The sequence below is a fragment of the Carcharodon carcharias genome, chromosome 7 (assembly GCF_017639515.1).
Source record: "Carcharodon carcharias isolate sCarCar2 chromosome 7, sCarCar2.pri, whole genome shotgun sequence".
Classification (NCBI taxonomy): domain Eukaryota; kingdom Metazoa; phylum Chordata; class Chondrichthyes; order Lamniformes; family Lamnidae; genus Carcharodon; species Carcharodon carcharias.
The window spans coordinates 37,742,262-37,761,916 of NC_054473.1; the positions used below are offsets into that span (position 1 = coordinate 37,742,262).

The 19,655-nt window shown below is 43.5% G+C and overlaps 1 protein-coding gene across 1 annotated transcript in view; it reads left to right on the forward strand.

The window, feature by feature from the left end:
- The window catches only part of cacna2d3a (calcium channel, voltage-dependent, alpha 2/delta subunit 3a), a 1,018,794-nt gene that overhangs the window by 537,413 nt on the left and 461,726 nt on the right, over positions 1-19,655 (forward strand). Inside the window, exon 10 of the mRNA XM_041191614.1 lies at positions 11,955-12,044. Within this exon, the coding sequence (XP_041047548.1) occupies positions 11,955-12,044 (90 nt within the window). The remainder of the gene's footprint in view (positions 1-11,954; positions 12,045-19,655) is intronic.

Sequence of the window (19,655 nt, forward strand, 5' to 3'; positions counted from 1 at the left end):
TGAACGTTCAGCATCGGAGAGGGGAAGGTCAGGGGGTATGGTGAATACACAACTGGGGCTGGGATTGGAAGATGGGGTGGGGACGGAAGGACAGGCAGGGGTGGAGGGTCCTAGATGGGTGTTGGTGTCGATGAGTTGTTGGAGCTTGCGTTCCTTAGCAGTTGAGAGAAAGAGAAAAAGTTTCTTGTTGAGGCATCGGATGAGACGAAGAATAAAATGAAACTGGGGACACGCGCAGCTTTGAAAAAGGGTACGGTGGTGCTGCTGGAGGGAGAGGTCGAGTGTATTCATATGGCGGTGCATGGCACTGAGTGTGGATCCCAGAATGTGACGGGAACAGCAGTCCGAGAAACGTTTTATGTCCCGGAGATACCTGAAATCCTGGGTGTGTTCGAAACATGAGGTGTGGAATTTCAGTTGAAATCCACGTGGGGTAAGTCGGAGACGGAGACAGTCACTGAGAAAGGAGATATGGCTGTGAAAGCGGGTTTTAGTAAACACCTTGTCAAACACAGGGAGAGAAATGGAAAGCAATGAAGGTGAGCAAGGCAAAAGAGAGATACGGAAATCTTGTCACAGAGACGAACAAAACTTCTTCAAGGTAGGCATTTCTTGAAGAGCAGTGGCAGTCAATTAAACACAGAGATAAAAACCAAAAAAAAACTGCGGATGCTGGAAATCCAAAACAAAAACAGAATTACCTGGAAAAACTCAGCAGGTCTGGCAGCATCGGCGGAGAAGAAAAGAGTTGACGTTTCGAGTCCTCATGACCCTTCAACAGAACTAGGTGAATCCAAGGAAGGGGTGAAATATAAGCTGGTTTAAGGTGTGTGGGGCGGGGAGGGGGGGTTGGGGGGTTGGTGGTGGTGTTGGTTTGGCTAGGGGGAAAGAAGTGGAGGGGGGTGGTGTGGTTGTAGGGACAAACAAGCAGTGATAGAAGCAGATCATCAAAAGATGTCACAGACAACAGAACAAAAGAACACAAGTGTTAAAGTTGGTGATATTGTCTAAATGAATGTGCCAATTAAGAATGGATGGTAGGGCACTCAAGGCATAGCTCTAGCTTTTATGCTCCCCCCACCCCCACTAGAGCTATACCTTGAGTGCCCTGCCATCCATTCTTAATTAGCACATTCGTTTAGATAATATCACTAACTTTAACACTTATGTGTTCTTTTGTTCTGTTGTCTGTGACATCTTTTGATGATCTGCTTCTTTCACTGCTTGTTTGTCCCTACAACCACACCACCCCCCCCACTTCTCTCCCCCCACCCAAACTACCATCCGCCCCCCCTCCCCCCTCCCCACACACCTTAAACCAGCTTATATTTCACCCCTTCCTTGGATTCACCTAGTTCTGTTGAAGGATCATGAGGACTCGAAACGTCAACTCTTTTCTTCTTCACCGATGCTGCCAGACCTGCTGAGATTTTCCAGGTAATTCTGTTTTTGTTTTGTAAGTTTCTATTGTTGTACTTTCTATTGTCAGGGAGCTGTACAGGAAAGTTACTACTGTTGCTGTTGCTGAACATTGACTCAGAGACATTCAGCAGCAGGAGAGGGAGACCTGGGACCCTGGGCCTGGCCTTCCGTCCATCACCTCTTAACCTCCCAGGCTCCAGATTCACAGCCACACCACAAGCTTTGGACACTCTTACCATCCAGCCTGAACTCAAACTCCAGGAACTCGTGACCAAACTTGCCCTTGTGCCCCACATAATAACAAAAGTAGAAATCACTTGACATAGTCCCCATGCCGGCCGCCTCTGCATCACAAGTCACACACACGTAATTGCGAGAGGATTTCCCTCCAGTTCTGGTTATTGCCATCAATGAGCCACACACCCCTGCATGTGTTAGTCCTGGAAACAAATCAACACCCATCTTACAGTTCGAAAATCCAGTCAGACAATTAATGGAGTGGATTCCACTGAGATAAGTGGAAAGTAAAATCAAGCGGGGCGTATAACGGATGGCCAATCAGCAAAGTAGAGTTTATCATCTAGTGGTGAATATTAAAGACTTTAAATAGGAGGTGCCAGAGTGGTGCTCCAGTCTGCTCCGACAGGACTACACCGCTGATCCTTTGGAGCTATCTTTTTGTTCCTGTACTCACTGGCACGTGGCACTGGGGGTAATTCAGAAGGACCTTTGAGGTCCTGTTTATTACTTTTTTTCGGTCCTGAAACTCTGCTGGACCTCAATTCTTTTCTTACCAATGTCATTGGCTCCAACATGGACCACAACTTTTGGTCTTGGTTTTGTTGCCGGAGTTAGAAAAGAGTAGCTACAAGGAGAAATTGGATAGGTTGGGGTTATTTTCCTTAGAACAAAGAAGGCTAAGAGGTGACTTGCTTGAGGTGTACAAAATTATGAGGGGAATAGATAGAGTGGACAGGATAAAATTGTTTCCCTTAATGGAGAATTCTAGAACCAGGAGACATAGATTCAAGATAAGTGGCCGAAGGTGTAGGGGGGACATGAGGAAGAATTTTTTTATGCAGAGGGTAGTGGGTGTCTGGAATTCGCTGCCCAAGTTGGTGGTAGAGGCAGAAACTCTAAACTCTTTTAAAAAGTACTTGGATCTGCACCTAAAGTGCTGTAAGCTGTAGGGCTATGGGCCAGGTGCAGGAAGGTGGGATTAGAAAGGGCACCTGGGTGTCCTCGGGCTGGCTTGGACAAGATGGGCCAAATGGCCTCCTTCTGTGCTGTAACTTTTCTATGGTTCTATGGTTCTTCCCCTCCCTTATTCCCCTCGCTGAATGTCCTGCACTTGTTCAGTGATAACCCTCACCCTGTTGCAATACACTATCCAGGACTCACACTAAACTACGGTTTAAGAAAGTATTGTGTATCTAGAAGATGGTCAAATCCTCTATAAAAATTCAATTTATATACTTCCTTCTGCTTCCCATGGCAGCAGATTCTCCCGCGGTGCTGTGGTTTTGTTTCTGACTGCACTCTCCTGAGGTGCCATCACATTCGCTGGTGTTTAATACTGAATACCAGTTTGTTAGTGCCAAACTCTGGGAGGATTCCTGTACTGCTTGCCTGTTCCTCATAGTCTGCCTGGTGGACATCCACTCCTCTCCTCCTGAACTCCCTGTAACTCCAGGGTGACCAACTCCTGAAACATGCTACCCAAAAACTCTCAGCTTCCTGTATGCATTGTAGTGATGCCAGTGCCCCTCAAGCTCAGAAACTCTGATCTCAATCCCAAACTATTGGCAGTTCTTCCTGTAGTTTTCTAGGACATACATGGCTCAGGATGCGCATGTGATGGGACCCAGCCTCTCTGCCATGTTAGCTAACAGTTATCTCAAACTATTTCTTTTAGACTTAAAACACTAACCACTAAAAAAAAGTAGTAACCACTAAAACACTAACCAGTAAACAAAATATTTATCTGTAAGTTAACTGCGCTGCTTCATGTTCTGTGCTGTGTAACCAGTTCCAGGGCACGAGGGACCTGTACAAGCCTTCAGTCCTGAGTCTTTGTTTTGTTAGCTGAGCACAGTTAGGGCAGCATAGAGTTTGCTATCAATAACCCTGGACTAAGCAAGAGAATTAACAGCTATTGTTGTTAGCTATCTCAGTGATTCGTCTTGGAAAGAATGGTGCCTTTCATACTGAAAAAAAAAACAGAAACAGAAATATCTGGAAAAACTCAGCAGGTCTGGCAGCACCAACTCCCACAGCTACCTCGACTACAGCTCCTCACACCCCGCTTCCTGTAAGGACTCGATCCCATTCTCTCAGTTCCTTCGCCTCCGTCGCATCTGTTCTGTTGATGCCACTTTCAAAAACAGTTCCTCTGACATGTCCTCCTTCTTCCTTAACCAAGGTTTTCCACCCACGGTGGTTGACAGGGCCCTCAACCATGCATATCTCCTGCACATCCACCCTCACGCCTTCTCCTCCCTCCCAGAAACATGATAGGGTCCCCCTTGTCCTCACTTATCACCCCACCAGCCTCCGCATTCAAAGAATCATCCTCCGTCATTTCCACCAACTCCAGCATGATGCCACCACCAAACATATCTTCCCTTTACCCCCCGGCGGCATTCTGTAGGGATCGTTCCCTCTGCGATACCCTGGTCCACTCCTCCATCACTCCCTACTCCTCAACCCCCTCCCACGGCACCTTCCCATGCAACCACAGAAGATGCAACACCTGCCCCTTCATTTCCTCTCTCCTCACCATCCAAGGGCCCAAGCACTCCTTTCAAGTGAAGCAGCATTTCACTCACACTTCCCTCAACTTAGTCTACTGCATTCGTTGCTCCCAATGCGGTTTCCTCTACATTGGAGAGACCAAACGCAGACTGGATGACCGCTTTGCAGGACACCTTCGGTCTGTCTGCAAGCATTACCTAGACCTCCCTGTTGCTTGCCATTTCAACACTCCACCCTGCTCTCATGCCCACATGTTCGTCCTTGGCCTGCTGCATTGTTCCAGTGAAGCTCAACGCAAACTGGAGGAATAGCACCTCATCTTCTGACTAGGCACTTTACAGCCTTTCAGACTGAATATTGAGTTCAACAATTTTAGATAATGAACTCTCTCCTCCATCTAGCCCCTTTCCGTTTCTTTCCCCTCCTTTTTGTTTTTTCCAATAAGTTATATAGATTTTTCTTTTCCCATCTATTTCCATTATTTTTAAATGTATTTCCACCCATTGTTTATCTCTACCTTTTAGCCCTTTTAGTATTCCTTCCCCCACCCCACCTCCACTAGGTCTATCTGTACCTTGTTTGTCCTGCTGTCTACTCTTAATTAGCACATTTCTTTAGATAATATCACCACCTTCAACACCTCTTTGTCCTTTTGTCTGTGACATCTTTTGCTTATCTCCACCTATTACTAGATTCTTGTCCCAACAACCACCCCCCCCCCCACCTTAAACCAGCTTATATTTCACCCCTTTCCTATTTTTACTTAGTTCTGTTGAAGGGTCATGAGGACTCGAAACGTCAACTGTGCTCTTCTCCACCTGCCAGACCTGCTGAGTTTTTCCAGGTATTTCTGTTTCTGTTTTTGTTTTGGATTTCCAGCATCCACAGTTCTTTGCTTTTATCTCCTTTCATCCTGAAGCCTGGCAACACTCATATTCTAAGTTCACACAAGAAAACCGGTCATTTGGATGGGATACCAGAGAATTCTCAGTGTTCATGGAACAGTATTCCAACAGTTTTGGGAGGACAAAAGAAATGAGGTACAATAACAGTAAGAAACTATGCTGCAGTACTTAACTGAAGGCCCAGGTTGCATTAAATCAAGTTAAAAAAGTCTTGTGATATCGATGATAAACCATTGGACAGTACCAGTAAACTTACATGTTCTCGGTGGCTGTCAGTCTTAAGTTATGGCAGAAGAGCTGAGGATTTCCATCAAAGAGAAATGAGCCACAGTTGTTGACTACTGAAGTCTTACGCTGCAGTGTAGCTCAGAAAAATGACCCTCTTTGCTCAACTAATATGTGAGCAAGGAAAAAAGATGCCATAAAACAAAGATAAAAGGAGAGACTGAGCAGATCAGACATCAGCAAACAAATGATGTATTTCAGTAGTCAGAAGTAACTAAAGTGAAAGTTAAAGAGAAAAAGAGGGAGAGCAATAAAGAAAGAAAACAATCCAAGACTATGGGCTGAATTTTGTTGTGCAGCAGCAGGGCTGAAAGCAGGAGGCAATTGGCTTTTGTGAGCAGCAGAACCTGGGCTGCATATTGCCGCTACCGGCCAATTAACAGGCTGCCACTGGGGCTGCTGTCCAATTAAGGATGGCAGCTTCCTGGAAGGGCAGGAGCCTCAGCCAGACAGCCTTAAGGAACATCTTAAAGGAGACATTTGGAAGTTTTGTGAATTAAGTTTCCATACTGCCTGACAATAGAAGAAGATCAATTATTAGAAGGCTTTAAGGCTGAGAACGCACAAGCGATTGCGATAAGAATTGGCCTGTTCAGTTACATGAAGATCCAGGCCCATTTCTGGCAATCTCCACTGCAGCTAAATATCCCTTTAAATACGGCTGGAAATTTATACTGCCCATAGTTTGTGGACGGCTTCAAGATCTAGCAGCAAGAATGTGCGTACAGACGAAAATAAAACTGAGGTCTTTGATGACATAACTTCATCATGATTTGTATATAGTGATAAAAATAGAGATTTTGATCAGTTTCTGATGAGTGTTCTAGCCATCTAACAAGATCCTTCCTGAAAATCAGGTGGGCAGACTTGAGTTAGTAAGCAAAAATGGAGCGATAACTGAGCCTATCTTCAGGCAAAATAATGGCCTAATGTTCCTCAGGTAAACATTAACAACATGAGAGGATACTGCACTTTATCTACATGGCAAGTGTCCCCAAGTTGCAAGGCATTATGAATGGTTTGCATCTGGCCAGCCAGCTTCAAGGATGTGCTCCTATTTTTTATGTTCTTCTGTTCTACCCTGAAGTCTGTGAACCTATTATGCTGAATGCCTGCATCTGATTTACATGAGTACCAAGTCACTGGTGCATTTGGCAGGGCCTTTCATTCAGTGGGTTAGTGGCAGCATGAATTTGAGCTCATTTCAATATTAAAATGAGGGTTCTACACCCATTCCTGGGTTAGTTTAAAGCTGTACAAGCTATGTTTGCATTGTCAGGCTCTACATTTGCCTAATCTGATTGCAGATTTTAAAAAAATTACCTTAATTTGGAACCAGGAGCATCGCCGGCTGTCCTCAATTCGAGGATGATGTCTACTTGGCGCTGTGAGTTTCTGTCATGGGTCTTCATGTGACTCAACAGGCCAATTTTTGACCCATCAATCTTTGAGCACATGGGGCAGGATGTCCCTTGAGGCAGCAAGATCTGGAGTACAGGATTTGCTTCCTTTTCTTTCCTTCTCTGCCACGACTCTGCCTCATCTTTAAGATGTTGTGACTCAAAGCAGCTTTCTTTTAATTCATTCATGGGATGTGGGCTTCGCTGGCTGGGCCAGCATTTATTGCCCAGCCCTAGTTGCCCTTGAGAAGGTGATGGTGAGATTTCTTCTTGAAATGCTGCAGTCCATATGGTGTAGGTACAGCCACAGTGCTGCTAGAGGGTGAGTTCCAGGATTTTGACCCAGTGACAGTGAAGGAATGGCGATATATTTCCAAGTCAGGATGGTGTGTGGCTTGGAGGGGAACTTGCAGGTGGTGGTGTTCCCATGTATCTGCTGCCTTTGTCCTTCCAGATGGTAGCAGTTGTGGGTTTGGAAGGTGCTGCCTAAGAAGCCTTGGTGAGTTTCTGCAGTGCATCTTGTAGATGGAACACACTGCTGCCACTGTTTGTTGATGGTGGAGCGAATGAATGTTTGTGGATGTGGTTCTAATCAAGCAGGCTGCTTTGTCCTGGATGGTATCCAGCTTCTTCAGTGTTATAGGAGCTGCACTCGTCCAGGCAAGTCGGGTCTATTCCATCACACTCCTAACTTGTGCCTTGCAGATGGTGGACAGGCTTTGGGGAATCAGGAGGTTAGTTGCTCATCACAGGATTCCTAACCTCTGACCTGCTCTGACCACAGTATTCATGTGGTTAGCCCAGTTCAGTTTCTGGTCAATGGTAACACCCAGGATGTTGCTAGTGAGGGATTCAGTGATGGTAGTGCCATTGAATATCAAGGGGCGATGGTTAGATTCTCTCTTGTTGGAGATGGTTATTGCCTGGCACTTGTGTGATCTGCATGTTACTTGCCACTTGTCAGCCCAAGCCTAGATATTGTCCAGGTCTTTCTGCATTTGGACATGGACTGCTTCAGTATCTGAGAAGTTGTGAATGGTGCTGAACATAGTGCAATCATCAGTGAACATCCCCACTTCTGACCTTGTGGTGGAAGGAAGGTCATTGATGAAGCAGCTGATGATGGTTGGACCAAGGACACTACCCTGAGGAACTCCTGCAGTGATGTCCTGGAGCTGAGAAGACTGACCTCCAACAACCACAACCATCTTTCTTTGTGCTTGGTTTGACTCCAACAAGTGGAGAGTTTTCCCCCAATTCCCATTGACTCCAGTTTTGCTAGGGCTCCTTGATGCCACACTCAGTCAAAAGCTGCCTTGAAGTCAAGGGCAGTCACTCTCACCTCACCTCAGGAGTTCAGCTCTTTTGTCCATGTTTGAACCAAGGCTGTATTGAGGTCAGGAGCTGAATGGCCCTGGCATCAGTGAGCAGGTTATTGCTAAGCAAGTGCTGTACTGTTAGCACTGCTAGCACTGCTGAAGACCCCTTCCATTACTTTAATGATGATCAAAAGTAGACTGATGGACGGTAACTGGCCAGTTTGGATTTGTCCTGCTTTTTGTGTACCGGACATACCTGGGGAATTTTCCACATAACCAGGTAGATGCCAGTGTTGTAGCTGTACTGGAACAGTTTGGCTAGGGGGAATGGCAAGTCTTGGAGCAGAAGCCTTCAGTACTTTTGCCGGATCATTGTCAGGTCCCATAGCTTTTGCACTATCCAGTGTCTTTAGCTGTTTCTTGGTATCACGTGGAGTGAATTGGATTGGCTGAAGACTGGCAATTGTGACGCTGGGGACCTCTGGAGGAGGCCAAGATGGATCATCCACTCGGCACTTTTGGCTGAAGATTGTAGCAAATGAAGCCTTATATTTTGCACTGATGTGCTGGGCTCCCCCTTCATTGAGGATGGGAATATTAATGGAGCCTCCTCCAGTGAGTTGTTTTATTATCCATCACCATTCACGGCTGAATGTAGCAGGACTGCAGAGCTTAGATCTGATCCGTTGGTTGTGGGATCGCTTAGCCCTGTCTATCACTTGCTGCTTTTCCTGTTTGGCATGCAAGTAGTCCTGTGTTGTAGCTTCTCCAGTCTGACACCTCATTTTTAGATATGCCTGGTACTGCTCCTGGAATGCCCTCCTGCACTCTTCATTGAACCAGGGTTGATCCCCTGGTTTGATGGTAATGGTAGAGTGGGGAATATGCCAGGCATGAGGTTACAGATTGTGTTCGAGTACAATTCTGCTGCTGCTGATGGTCCACAGCACCTCCTGGATGCCCAGCCTTGAGTTGCTACATCTGTTCGCAATCTATCCCATGTGGCAGTGCCACACAACACGATGGATGGTATCCTCAATGTGAAGGCGGGACATCATCTCCACAATGACTGTACGGTGGTCACTCCTACTGCTACTGTAAGATATGATTCTGTTGCTTGACTATCCTGTGAGACAGCTCTCCCAATTTTGGCACTAGCCCGCAGATGTTAGTAATCGACTGGGGTCAACAGGGCTGAGTCTATTGTTTCCAGAGTTTAGGTTGATGCCTGCTGGCCTTCCCAGTTTCATTTCTTTTTTGAGACTTTGTAGTGGCTTGCTAAGGCAGTTAAGAGTCAACCACATTGCTGTGGATATGAAGGCACATGGATATTATGGATATGGACATTAAAGGACATTAGTGAACCAGATGGGCTATTACAACAATGGTTTCATGGTCATGGTCATCATTAGACTTTTTATTCCAGGTTTTTATTGAATTCAAATTCCACCATCTGCTGTGGCAGGATTCGAACTCAGGTTGTCAGTGCATTATCCTGGGTTTCTGGATTAATAGGTCCCAAAACAATACCACTACGCCATCGCCTCGCTCCTTCACTTCGTGGACAAGTTGTTACCATTTTGAACAATTGGTAGCAAGCTCTTCCCAATCATGAACATCATGAAGCTGTGCTTCAAGGAGAGCTTCAGAGTGTCTTTTCAAGTATTGCCTTTGTCCTCCCCAGAACATTGGCCATTTCAGAGTTGAGAAAACAGGACCTGGTGGGGGTGATGCTCTTTTGACATCCGGACACAGTGTCCAGCTCATGGAAGCTGATTTTGCGTGAGTTTTTCCTGAATGCTTGTGAAGCTGACTTCAAGAAGGACACTATTGTTCTCCCTTTGAATCTGGTGGATGCGGTAAAGGCATTGCTGATGGAATTTCTCTAGCGCTCCTCTGTGTCATTGATACAGAATCCAGGTCTCACTGCAATACAAGAGTGTGATGATTTGTACAGCACGAGGAGTTTCCTCTTGAAACCTTCTATGCTCAATTTACCTTGTCAATAGTGAGTCTTTCCTCGCTGCTGTCTTCCTGAACTTCCAGTCCCGGCTGCTTTTTGCAGCCATTAAAATATCCTGGATTGGAAATTTGCACCTGCAAATATGTTTGGCTCTCACCCTGAAACAGCTAATTTGAAAGATACAGGGTGCTACAATTAATCCTATGGTGCTGGCCTGAGTATGATGATGAACGGTATCCTATTACTTCAATTGTGCTTTGAGTTTTGGATGTATGCTTCACGCACGCTAAATGTGTGTGGCAGTAAGCATAGTTTTTTTCTTCATTCTCGTTGGGAAAATCGGTGTTTTGAAAGGAAAATTCCAAGTTTCCTGTATCAGCTTCCTGTTTACTCATTACAGTAATCTGGTGTGTTTTGCCTTTGGGCAAATCTCAGCAATAGATGATAATAATTGAGCTTATCTATCTATCATAAATATTTAAAATACATGTCATACAGACTTGCAGGCTGCTGACGTAAGCAGTTTTTTTTCTTGGTAAAATAAACTTGTTTTCAATCGAGTTAACTGTGCATTATTGAATGTGTACTCATACAACTCTTGGTTGATGACCTGGAACACTGACCTTCACAGGGCAGACATTGCAATTAATCTGACTGGACTTCTCCAGATGTTTCATAATTTTGTACATTTCTCAAAGGGCCACAGAGCATTTCCCCATTACTTGCACTGTAGGTGATTGTGTTGTCAGCAATGCGAACAAATCTCAGCTTGAGTACACCCAGTAACCTTAACAGCCCAACGTAATATGTTTGGTTCCAGGAGGGATTAAAGTGTGATGGCAGGATTCCCAATGGAAACTATAATGATGGATGGTAGCCTGCTGAAAGTAAATGACAGTGCTTTGAAATGAAAAGTATTAATTTTCTGTATCAGTATTCATGTTTACACATTAAAGTAATCCAAATTTGTTTTGCCTTTGGGCAAATCACAGCAGTAGATGGTAATAATTGAGTTTACTATCTTATAAACATTTAAAATACATCCCATCCTCACTTTCAGGCTCTTGGCTATAAAAACATTTCTGAAATAAGGATATTAGAATTTATGCAGTATTATATGCTGCAATTATGGGCACACAGTATGGCATGTTTATGATAACACAAACAACTTGGTTCCAAAAATTGACCCATAATAGATTAGAAATGTATAGTGTATGTTAACTGTATTACAAAATTGTCTTCTAGTACAAAAATAGCATGGGTCTCTAAGGTAACACAAGTGTAAGATGTTTAAGAGAAGACAGCTGGAAGCTTTGTTTCACAGAAGCTTTTGTCCCTCGACAAAACATTTGTGTCCCTCCCAACTTCTGATCATTTTCCTTTGAGTCAGGCTGAACAGTGGCAGCTTCACCTCAGAAAATTATATTTTTTTTACTATGACACTGAAATGCTAATACAATATAATTTAATTATTCAAGGTTAGATTTTTACAATTGCTTTCCACCCTCTCCAGCTTTCTTAAGACCCCCTCCCATCATATAATTTCCTGGATGGAAGCTTGCCACAGATGTCTATCAATTTGTAATCGGGAACAATGTTTCCTCATGCTCACTGCTGATGGCCATTCTCCTCCCCACCAAAATAACTTGCTTTTGAAAGGGATCTGCAAGCATTCATTGTATAGCTCCTTGGTATAGTTGAGAATGGGAACTCACTCAGTAGTGAGGCATCTTGCTACACAGTTTCTGAATAAGTCCACATGTAACAGTGTAGAGTTATTTATTAATTAAATGGTGTCATGAGTATGACAAGTATTTGTTTATGGCTGTACAAAAAAACTTGAAGCTAATAATTTAAGAAGTTATAAGTGTTTAAAAACTTATTGTGTCAATTTTTTCTCCTGCAGCATTTCAGAGAACACCTTGATACACTGAATGCAAAAGGAATTGGAATGCTGGGCTTTGCTTTGACTGAAGCTTTCACCCTTCTGAAGCAGGTAGCGGCATTCCCATGAGATCCATTTTCACCTTCCTCGTGAATTTATGTGTTCAACTTTAAATGGGATAAGAAATAAATAATGATATATGACTCCCAAGCGAGTAAAATTGGATAAAACTATTTTGAAAATGTGCATATGGGTATGCTTAATTAAACAATTTGGTATTTGGTTTTGCTTTGTCTGCTATTATTATAATAAAGCTTTTTGAGGTAAATTTCTGCTCCTGAATGGTGCAATGAAATACAATAGCATAAGTGCACAATGGACTGATAGCAAATCAGGTACAACGTAAAATAAACCACCAATTTGCTATTGGCCCATATTAAAATGCTGCTGTTGGCAATTTTCACTCACTTTGTGTCCACCTGAATCAATAGAACAAGTAGACAGTAGTTCAGTATAAAATGAAGTTAAATATAATTATGTTTAATTTTATTTTGCATAGAACTGAATATATACATGTAAATGTTCTATTATTTTTGCAATTTATGCATCATTTTAACATATCAATTCCTCATGCCACACTAAACAGGCCCATTCACATCCTTTACAAAATGTCCACAATTCTTTGAAATTTACTTATCCCACCTCAGTAAATAGGCATCTTTCTCATGTCTTACTGTCTTTAATTATTCTCTTTTTAAACTTTATTTCAGTCCTCTTCATTAGGTTTATAAATCCATACAGTATATATCTGGCAGATATGAATGGCACAAAACTACTGAATGTTGAAGCCTAATTTGAATATAAATCTGTCCATGGTGAATCAAAGTTGTACAACAATCTTCTACTCTCTCTTGAAAGGAGGGGTACAGGGTAGAACATGACACCCACATTGTAAAGCAAGCCCACTAAAGTCTGCATCCCCAAACAACTAAGGTACAATCAATAGGCTAGATTACTGGCCTGCAACTCCTGGATTCTCATCAACCTACACATCTCTAGTACCTTCCCAAATCTCTGTGCCTCACCTTGTAGTTCCTCCTCAACCTCATGAGGATTCCCTTCTCGAGTGTCTATATTTGTGCTGGTATCCAATTGAAGTGTGGCTGGTGAGCACTGCCATTGTGATTGTTTGGTATTGTTTATATGCATTTTGTGGACCCTGCTTTCTTTCTCTGGAGGCAGGTGACACATCACTGCAGAAATTTTTTGTCAGCTGGTTTAACTATCTAAATGTATCTTAAGTTACTAGGTTCAAAATTGAAGCTCCTCCCTTACCAGGTACAAATTGGCAAACCAGTGATGCTGTATTTGAGAGAATCAGCCAGAGATGTTGATCATAAATTAGAAAATAAAGGGTCCTATTTCATGCAGGATGGTATAATTAAAATATTACTGTATGCAGCAATCCACAAAATACTCCTCCATTTCTGAGTGTGTCATATGTCAAAAATATTTTGTGGAAAGGCAGAAAGCTTCAGAAATGGAAATAAAGATGTTGGAATTGTTTGAGCTCCTCAAAGAAATTGCTTTATATCCAAGACCTGTTTATTCCTACTCTTTGTTTCCTGTCTTCCAACCACTTTTCTATCCATCTCAAAACAGTACCCCCAATCCCATGCCCTGTAGTCTTGGGCTACAGGAAGATATAGACAGGATGGTCAAATGGGCAGATAAGTGGCAGATGGAATTTACCCCTGAAAAGCGTGAGGTGATACACTTTGGAAGGAGTAATTTGACAAGGAAGTATTCAGTGAACGGCATGATACTAGGAAGTTCTGAGGAACAAAGGGACCTTGGCATGTGTGTCCATAGATCTCTGAAGGCGGAGGGGCATGTTAGTGGGGTGGTGAAAAAGGCATATGGGACACTTGCCTTTATCAATTGAGGCATAGATTATAAAAGTAGGGAGATCATGTTGGAGTTGTATAGAACCTTGGTGAGGCCACAGTTGGAGTACTGTGTGCAGTTTTGGTCGCCACATTTATAGGAAGGATGTGATTGCACTGGAGGGGGTGCAGAGGAGATTCACCAGGATGTTGCCTGGGATGAGACATTTTCCTTATGAAGAGAGGTTGGATAGACTTGCGTTGTTTTTGTTGGAGCAGAGAAGACTGAGGGGTGACCTGATCGACGTGTACAAGATTATGAGGGGCATGGACAGGGTGGATATGGAGCAGCTGTTCCCCTTAGTTAAAGGGTCAGTCATGAGGGGACATAAGTTCAAGGTGAGGGGCAGGAGGTTTAAAGGGGATGTGAGGAAAAACTTTTTTACCCAGAGGGTGGTGACGACCTGGAATGCGCTGCCTGGGAGGGTGGTGGAGGCAGGTTGCCTCACATCCTTTAAAAAGTATCTGGATGAGCACTTGGCATGTCATAACATTCAAGGCCATGGGCCAAGTGCTGGCTAATGGATTAGGTAGGTAGGTCAGGTGTTTCTCACATGTCGGTGCAGACTTGATGGGCCGAAGGGCCTCTTCTGCACTGTGTGATTCTGTGAAATGAAAGAAGAATAGAAGGATAAGTGGTCCAGAACTAGTTGTTATTTTTTAGTTCTGTATTAGCATCTAATAGCTATTGAGGCACGTTAAACCTTAAAGACTGTGAGAATTAATGTGTAATATACTGGCATGGATTGGCTTGGGGACTATAATGGACCACGGGGGTGGCTGGAGGGCATGGGTTTTGGTATTAATTTGGCATAGGAGCTTTAAAGAGCCATGGGTTGACAGGAGACATTGGTTGGCATGAGTAGGTATTAAGTTAGCATTGGGCTATAAGGGCCCATGGGGTGGCTGGAACATGGGTTGGCATGAGTTGGCTGTGGGGCTTTAAGGGCTCATGGGAGTGACTGGGAAACATCAATTAGCATGAGTTGGTATGAAATTGGCATAGGGGCCATGGGATAGCTGGGAGACATTGGTTGGTATGAGTTGATATTAAATTGTCATTGGGGCTATAAGGGGTAATGGGGGTGGCTGGGAGGCATGGGTTGGTGGTAAGTTGGCATGGGGGCAATGAGGTGGCATGGAGAGTGGGCTGGGGTGTGATGGGGTGTGAAGCATGAGATCTAGAAGGCCTAAAATATAGCAGAACAACTGGGACAAAGTCCCAGAGAACTGAGGTGCACCTTTTAAACAGCCTGTCTTGGCACTCTGCAGCTTCTGTGACTGTCTCCGGTCTGCGTCCTGACTCGCACAATCTGCCTCGGGAGCAAAAATTCGGGCTGTAATGTTATACCTGTAGCCCAGGAAAAGGTTGAGGGCCTTTCAGTCTGCAACAAGATATACTGTTGTCTTTTAATAGTGCTGTTGACAGGGACATTTTTTCAGGAAAAAAATAGTTTCTGTAATTTTTCAATCAGAAGTTTTAGGAAAATAGCTAAATGAAAGGATTGAAGGGGCATTAGTCCAAGATCATTGATGAAGCAGCTGAATATGATCAGGCCAGGGACACTGACCTGAGAAATTCCTGCGACAATGTTCAGGGGCTGAGATGATTGGCCTCCAACAACCACAACTTTTATGTTATGTATGACACCAGTGGTGGAGAGGTTTCCGCTTGAATCTCATTGACTTCAATTTTGCTAGGGCTCTTTGATGCTACACTAGATCGAATACCACCTTTATATCAAGGGCAGTCACTCTCACCTTACCTCTGGGAATCATATTTGGATCAAGTTTGGTTTGTAATGAGAATTGGTGCCAATACTCAAGGTCAAACCCAAACTGAGCATCGGTGAGCAGGCCAATGGTAAGTAAATGCTGCTTGATAGCCCTGTTGATGCCGCCTTCCAAAAGTTTCCTGATGATTGAGAGTTGATGGGGCAGCGATTGGTTGGATTGAATTTGTACTGCTTTGTGGGCAGTCATCCCTGGGCAATTTTCCACATTCTTGGATAGGTGCCAGTGTTGCAGCTGTGCTCGAACAGATTGATAGGGGTGTGGATAGTTCTCAGTAGGAAACTGAAATGGATATGTTCAGCATATTGAGCGTAGCATACAGCACTTTATACACTGCATACAATAACAGGTGCACACAGAACTAAACAATAATGACCATTCTACACAGAGCCTGAGACAAGTTTGGTTGTAATTGTGATATAATGATTCTGTCATTAGAGCACTTGTATTTGCACATTGCTTTTGATAATTTTTCAGTAAACACTACAATAAAAATTATCGTCTGAAATTGGATGACTCTCATCACAAATTATGATGAAAATAGCTACAATAATTCAGTATAATTAATCAACAAAGCTTTGGAGGAGAATGTATTCGGCCACTAGTGACTAACTACAACATTTTCATATTCGCTTCTTTCTAAAATGCATATGTTGCAGTATGGATCTTATCCAATTCTAATAAATCAATATAATAAATAAATGGCAGCAGAGAAATGAGGATCACAACAGGCAACATCCAGAGCTTACAATATCCCTCAGGTTATATGAAATTTGTCACCTAGAAAAATACATAACTCTCAGTCCTATTGAGAAATATATGAAATAATAACTTAACAAATTACACTGAATGGAGTGGAACTACAAAACTTAAAGCAAGTACTTCAATTAGAATAATTTTATATCAAACAGATCACAATATGAATGTTACCTTCAGGGATATGACCTTCTTCTGTAAGTCTGTAACTTTTTCTGCAGTATAAGCATTTCCAATGGAGCAATTTACTTGCTGTTACTAAAGGCTCACTTCAAACATTACGTAGTTTACCTTGCTTTCGTTCTGCTTGTGTAAGGCCTGCAGCTTTCTTTTAAAGGCTGGTTCACTGAGATTGGCATCTCTAGCCTTCCAACAGAGCTGGGAAATGACCTTAACCTCCCTGGACCTAAGCTGTCCCTGCTATCATTAACTGGTCCTCATTTGTGATGGGTACTTCACCAAAATGCAGACTCCTCTAACTCACTACCTAACCAACCAGGAGGCCAATCTCTGTGTTCTAACTTGGGAGGGGTGATGCAAGTAATGGCAAGGGATCAAAAGAGGTAGATGTGTCCAAAGCTGTCCCACTAATGACTTGACAAAGATCAGAACTTTCTATAGTGCCAGCCAACCTGAAGGGAGAGTAAACCACTACAAGGCCCTTTTCATTTACCGGGGAGCCTTTAAGCCAATACCATTGGTTCCCAGGGATAAGTGCCTTGTTTCCAATAGTGGTTCCAGGAAGCACCAGTAAATAGGACAGATGGGCAGGAAATCTTTCCGGGACCCAGATTCACCCCCTCTGCCCTCCTGCTCGCTCTTCCCACACATGCAGCTGGTATGGAAGGAGTGGCCAGTGGTTGTTTTTGCAGATGTGGTGCACGGAAAATTGGATGGTGATGTAATGATAAGCTCCAGTGTCTACTTTATCATTCTGCACTGTGAACCTAATTCAGGGCAATATTATGGAGGAAACTCTATAGACTATTTGAGTAGCCTCTTTGGGCCTGATATTGATCTGAAGATGGCTTCTGACCTAGGGTGGGGACCTGAAAATCAATTAATGGGTCAGAATATGTGATCTCAACTCAGTTGCACCACTTAATCTTAACTTCCTTGGTTTGTGTCTACAATCCATCAGTTGCAGAATTGATCTTAATGGGCACTCAAACTACTCTACCCAATCACCAACCAGGTGGTGATGATGAAAACTTACTCCCCCAGCCCTCACACCGCTCTTATCTCCTGGAAACTTGTAACTTTGGAAGTGCAGAGCTTAGATTTGGGAGAGAATTTTCAACATAATGCTTGTATGAAAAGGTACAGAGACAGGTATTGAGTACTCTCAGAAACCAATCTCTGTAATCTCCTCTAGCCCTACAACCCTGAGACACTGGAGCACTCCTCCAATTGTGGCCTCTTGCACACCCCTGATTTCAATCACTCCACCATTCACAACTGTGCTTTTATCTGCTGAGGCCCTAAGCTCTGGAATTCCTCCACTATCTTTCCCCCTTGTAGATATTCCTTAAAACCTATTTCTTTGACTAAGTTTTTGGTCATCTACCCTAATATGTCCTTATGTGACACAGTATGAAATTTATTTGATAATGCCCCTGTAAAGGTGCTTGGGACCTTTTACTACAGTAAAGATGCTATATAAATGCAAGTTGTTTCTGTTTGTTGTTGTTTTAAGCGTTCATTGTGTAGAAAATAAAAGTGACCTGGGAGAGAAAATTAGAGGCGTGGAAACAGGGATGGGCATCACTATTGCAGTGGAAGATAATTCAAAACAAAAACAGAATTACCTGGAAAAACTCAGCAGGTCTGGCAGCATCGGCGGAGAAGAAAAGAGTTGACATTTCGAGTCCTCATGACCCTTCGACAGAACTTGAGTTCGAGTCCAAGAAAGAGTTGAAATATAAGCTGGTTTAAGGTGTGTGTGTGGGTGGGGGAGGGGGGGGTGGGTGGTGGTGGCGGAAAGAGAGAGAGAGAGAGGTGGAGGGCGGTGGTGTGGTTGTAGGGACAAACAAGCAGTGATAGAAGCAGATCATCAAAAGATGTCAACAACAATAGAACAAAAGAATACATAGGTGTTAAAGTTAGTGATATTATCTAAACGAATGTGCTAATTAAGAATGGATGGTAGGGCACTCAAGGTATAGGTCTAGTGGGGGTGGGGAGAGCATAAAAGATTTTAAAAATATTTAAAAATAGTGGAAATAGGTGGGAAAAGAAAAATCTATATAATTTATTGAAAAAAAAAGGAAGGGGGAAACAGAAAGGGGGTGGGGATGGGGGAGGGAGCTCAAGACCTAAAGTTGTTGAATTCAATATTCAGTCCGGAAGGCTGTAAAGTGCCTAGTCGGAAGATGAGGTGCTGTTCCTCCAGTTTGCGTTGGGCTTCACTGGAACAATGCAGCAAGCCAAGGACAGACATGTGGGCAAGAGAGCAGGGTGGAGTGTTAAAATGGCAAGCGACAGGGAGGTTTGGGTCATTCTTGCGGACAGACCACAGGTGTTCTGCAAAGCAGTCGCCCAGTTTACGTTTGGTCTCTCCAATGTAGAGGAGACCACATTGGGAGCAACGAATTCAGTAGACTAAGTTGGGGGAAATGCAAGTGAAATGCTGCTTCACTTGAAAGGAGTGTTTGGGCCCTTGGACGGTGAGGAGAGAGGAAGTGAAGGGGCAGGTGTTGCATCTTTTGCGTGGGCATGGGGTGGTGCCATAGGAGGGGGTTGAGGAGTAGGGGGTGATGGAGGAGTGGACCAGGGTGTCCCGGAGGGAGCGATCCCTACGGAATGCCGATAGGGGGGGTGAAGGGAAGATGTGTTTGGTGGTGGCATCATGCTGGAGTTGGAGTCTGGTCTAGCTGGGCCAGCATTTTTTTTGTTCTTGAAGCAAGTCAGTTGTGGTATTGCATAATACTTCCAAAACCTGAATAATTAAATTGTTGGTTATAGTGAATCCAAAATGCCATAGTAGTTTATGATCTACATTTGTCTGCATGATGACATTGGTATGCTTGGAATAAATTAGCTGTCAGCATAGAAAGAACAGCCACTTCTGATGTCAAAAAGTTTACTTTTGAAAGCTAATATAAGATCATCTTTACATTTTAATGAACAATTGGAACATAATGTCCATGTATTCACTCTTAACATTCTAGGTGCAGTATTGAAGAAGTAAGTTTACCATCAAATTTTACATTCATAGTTTTTATGT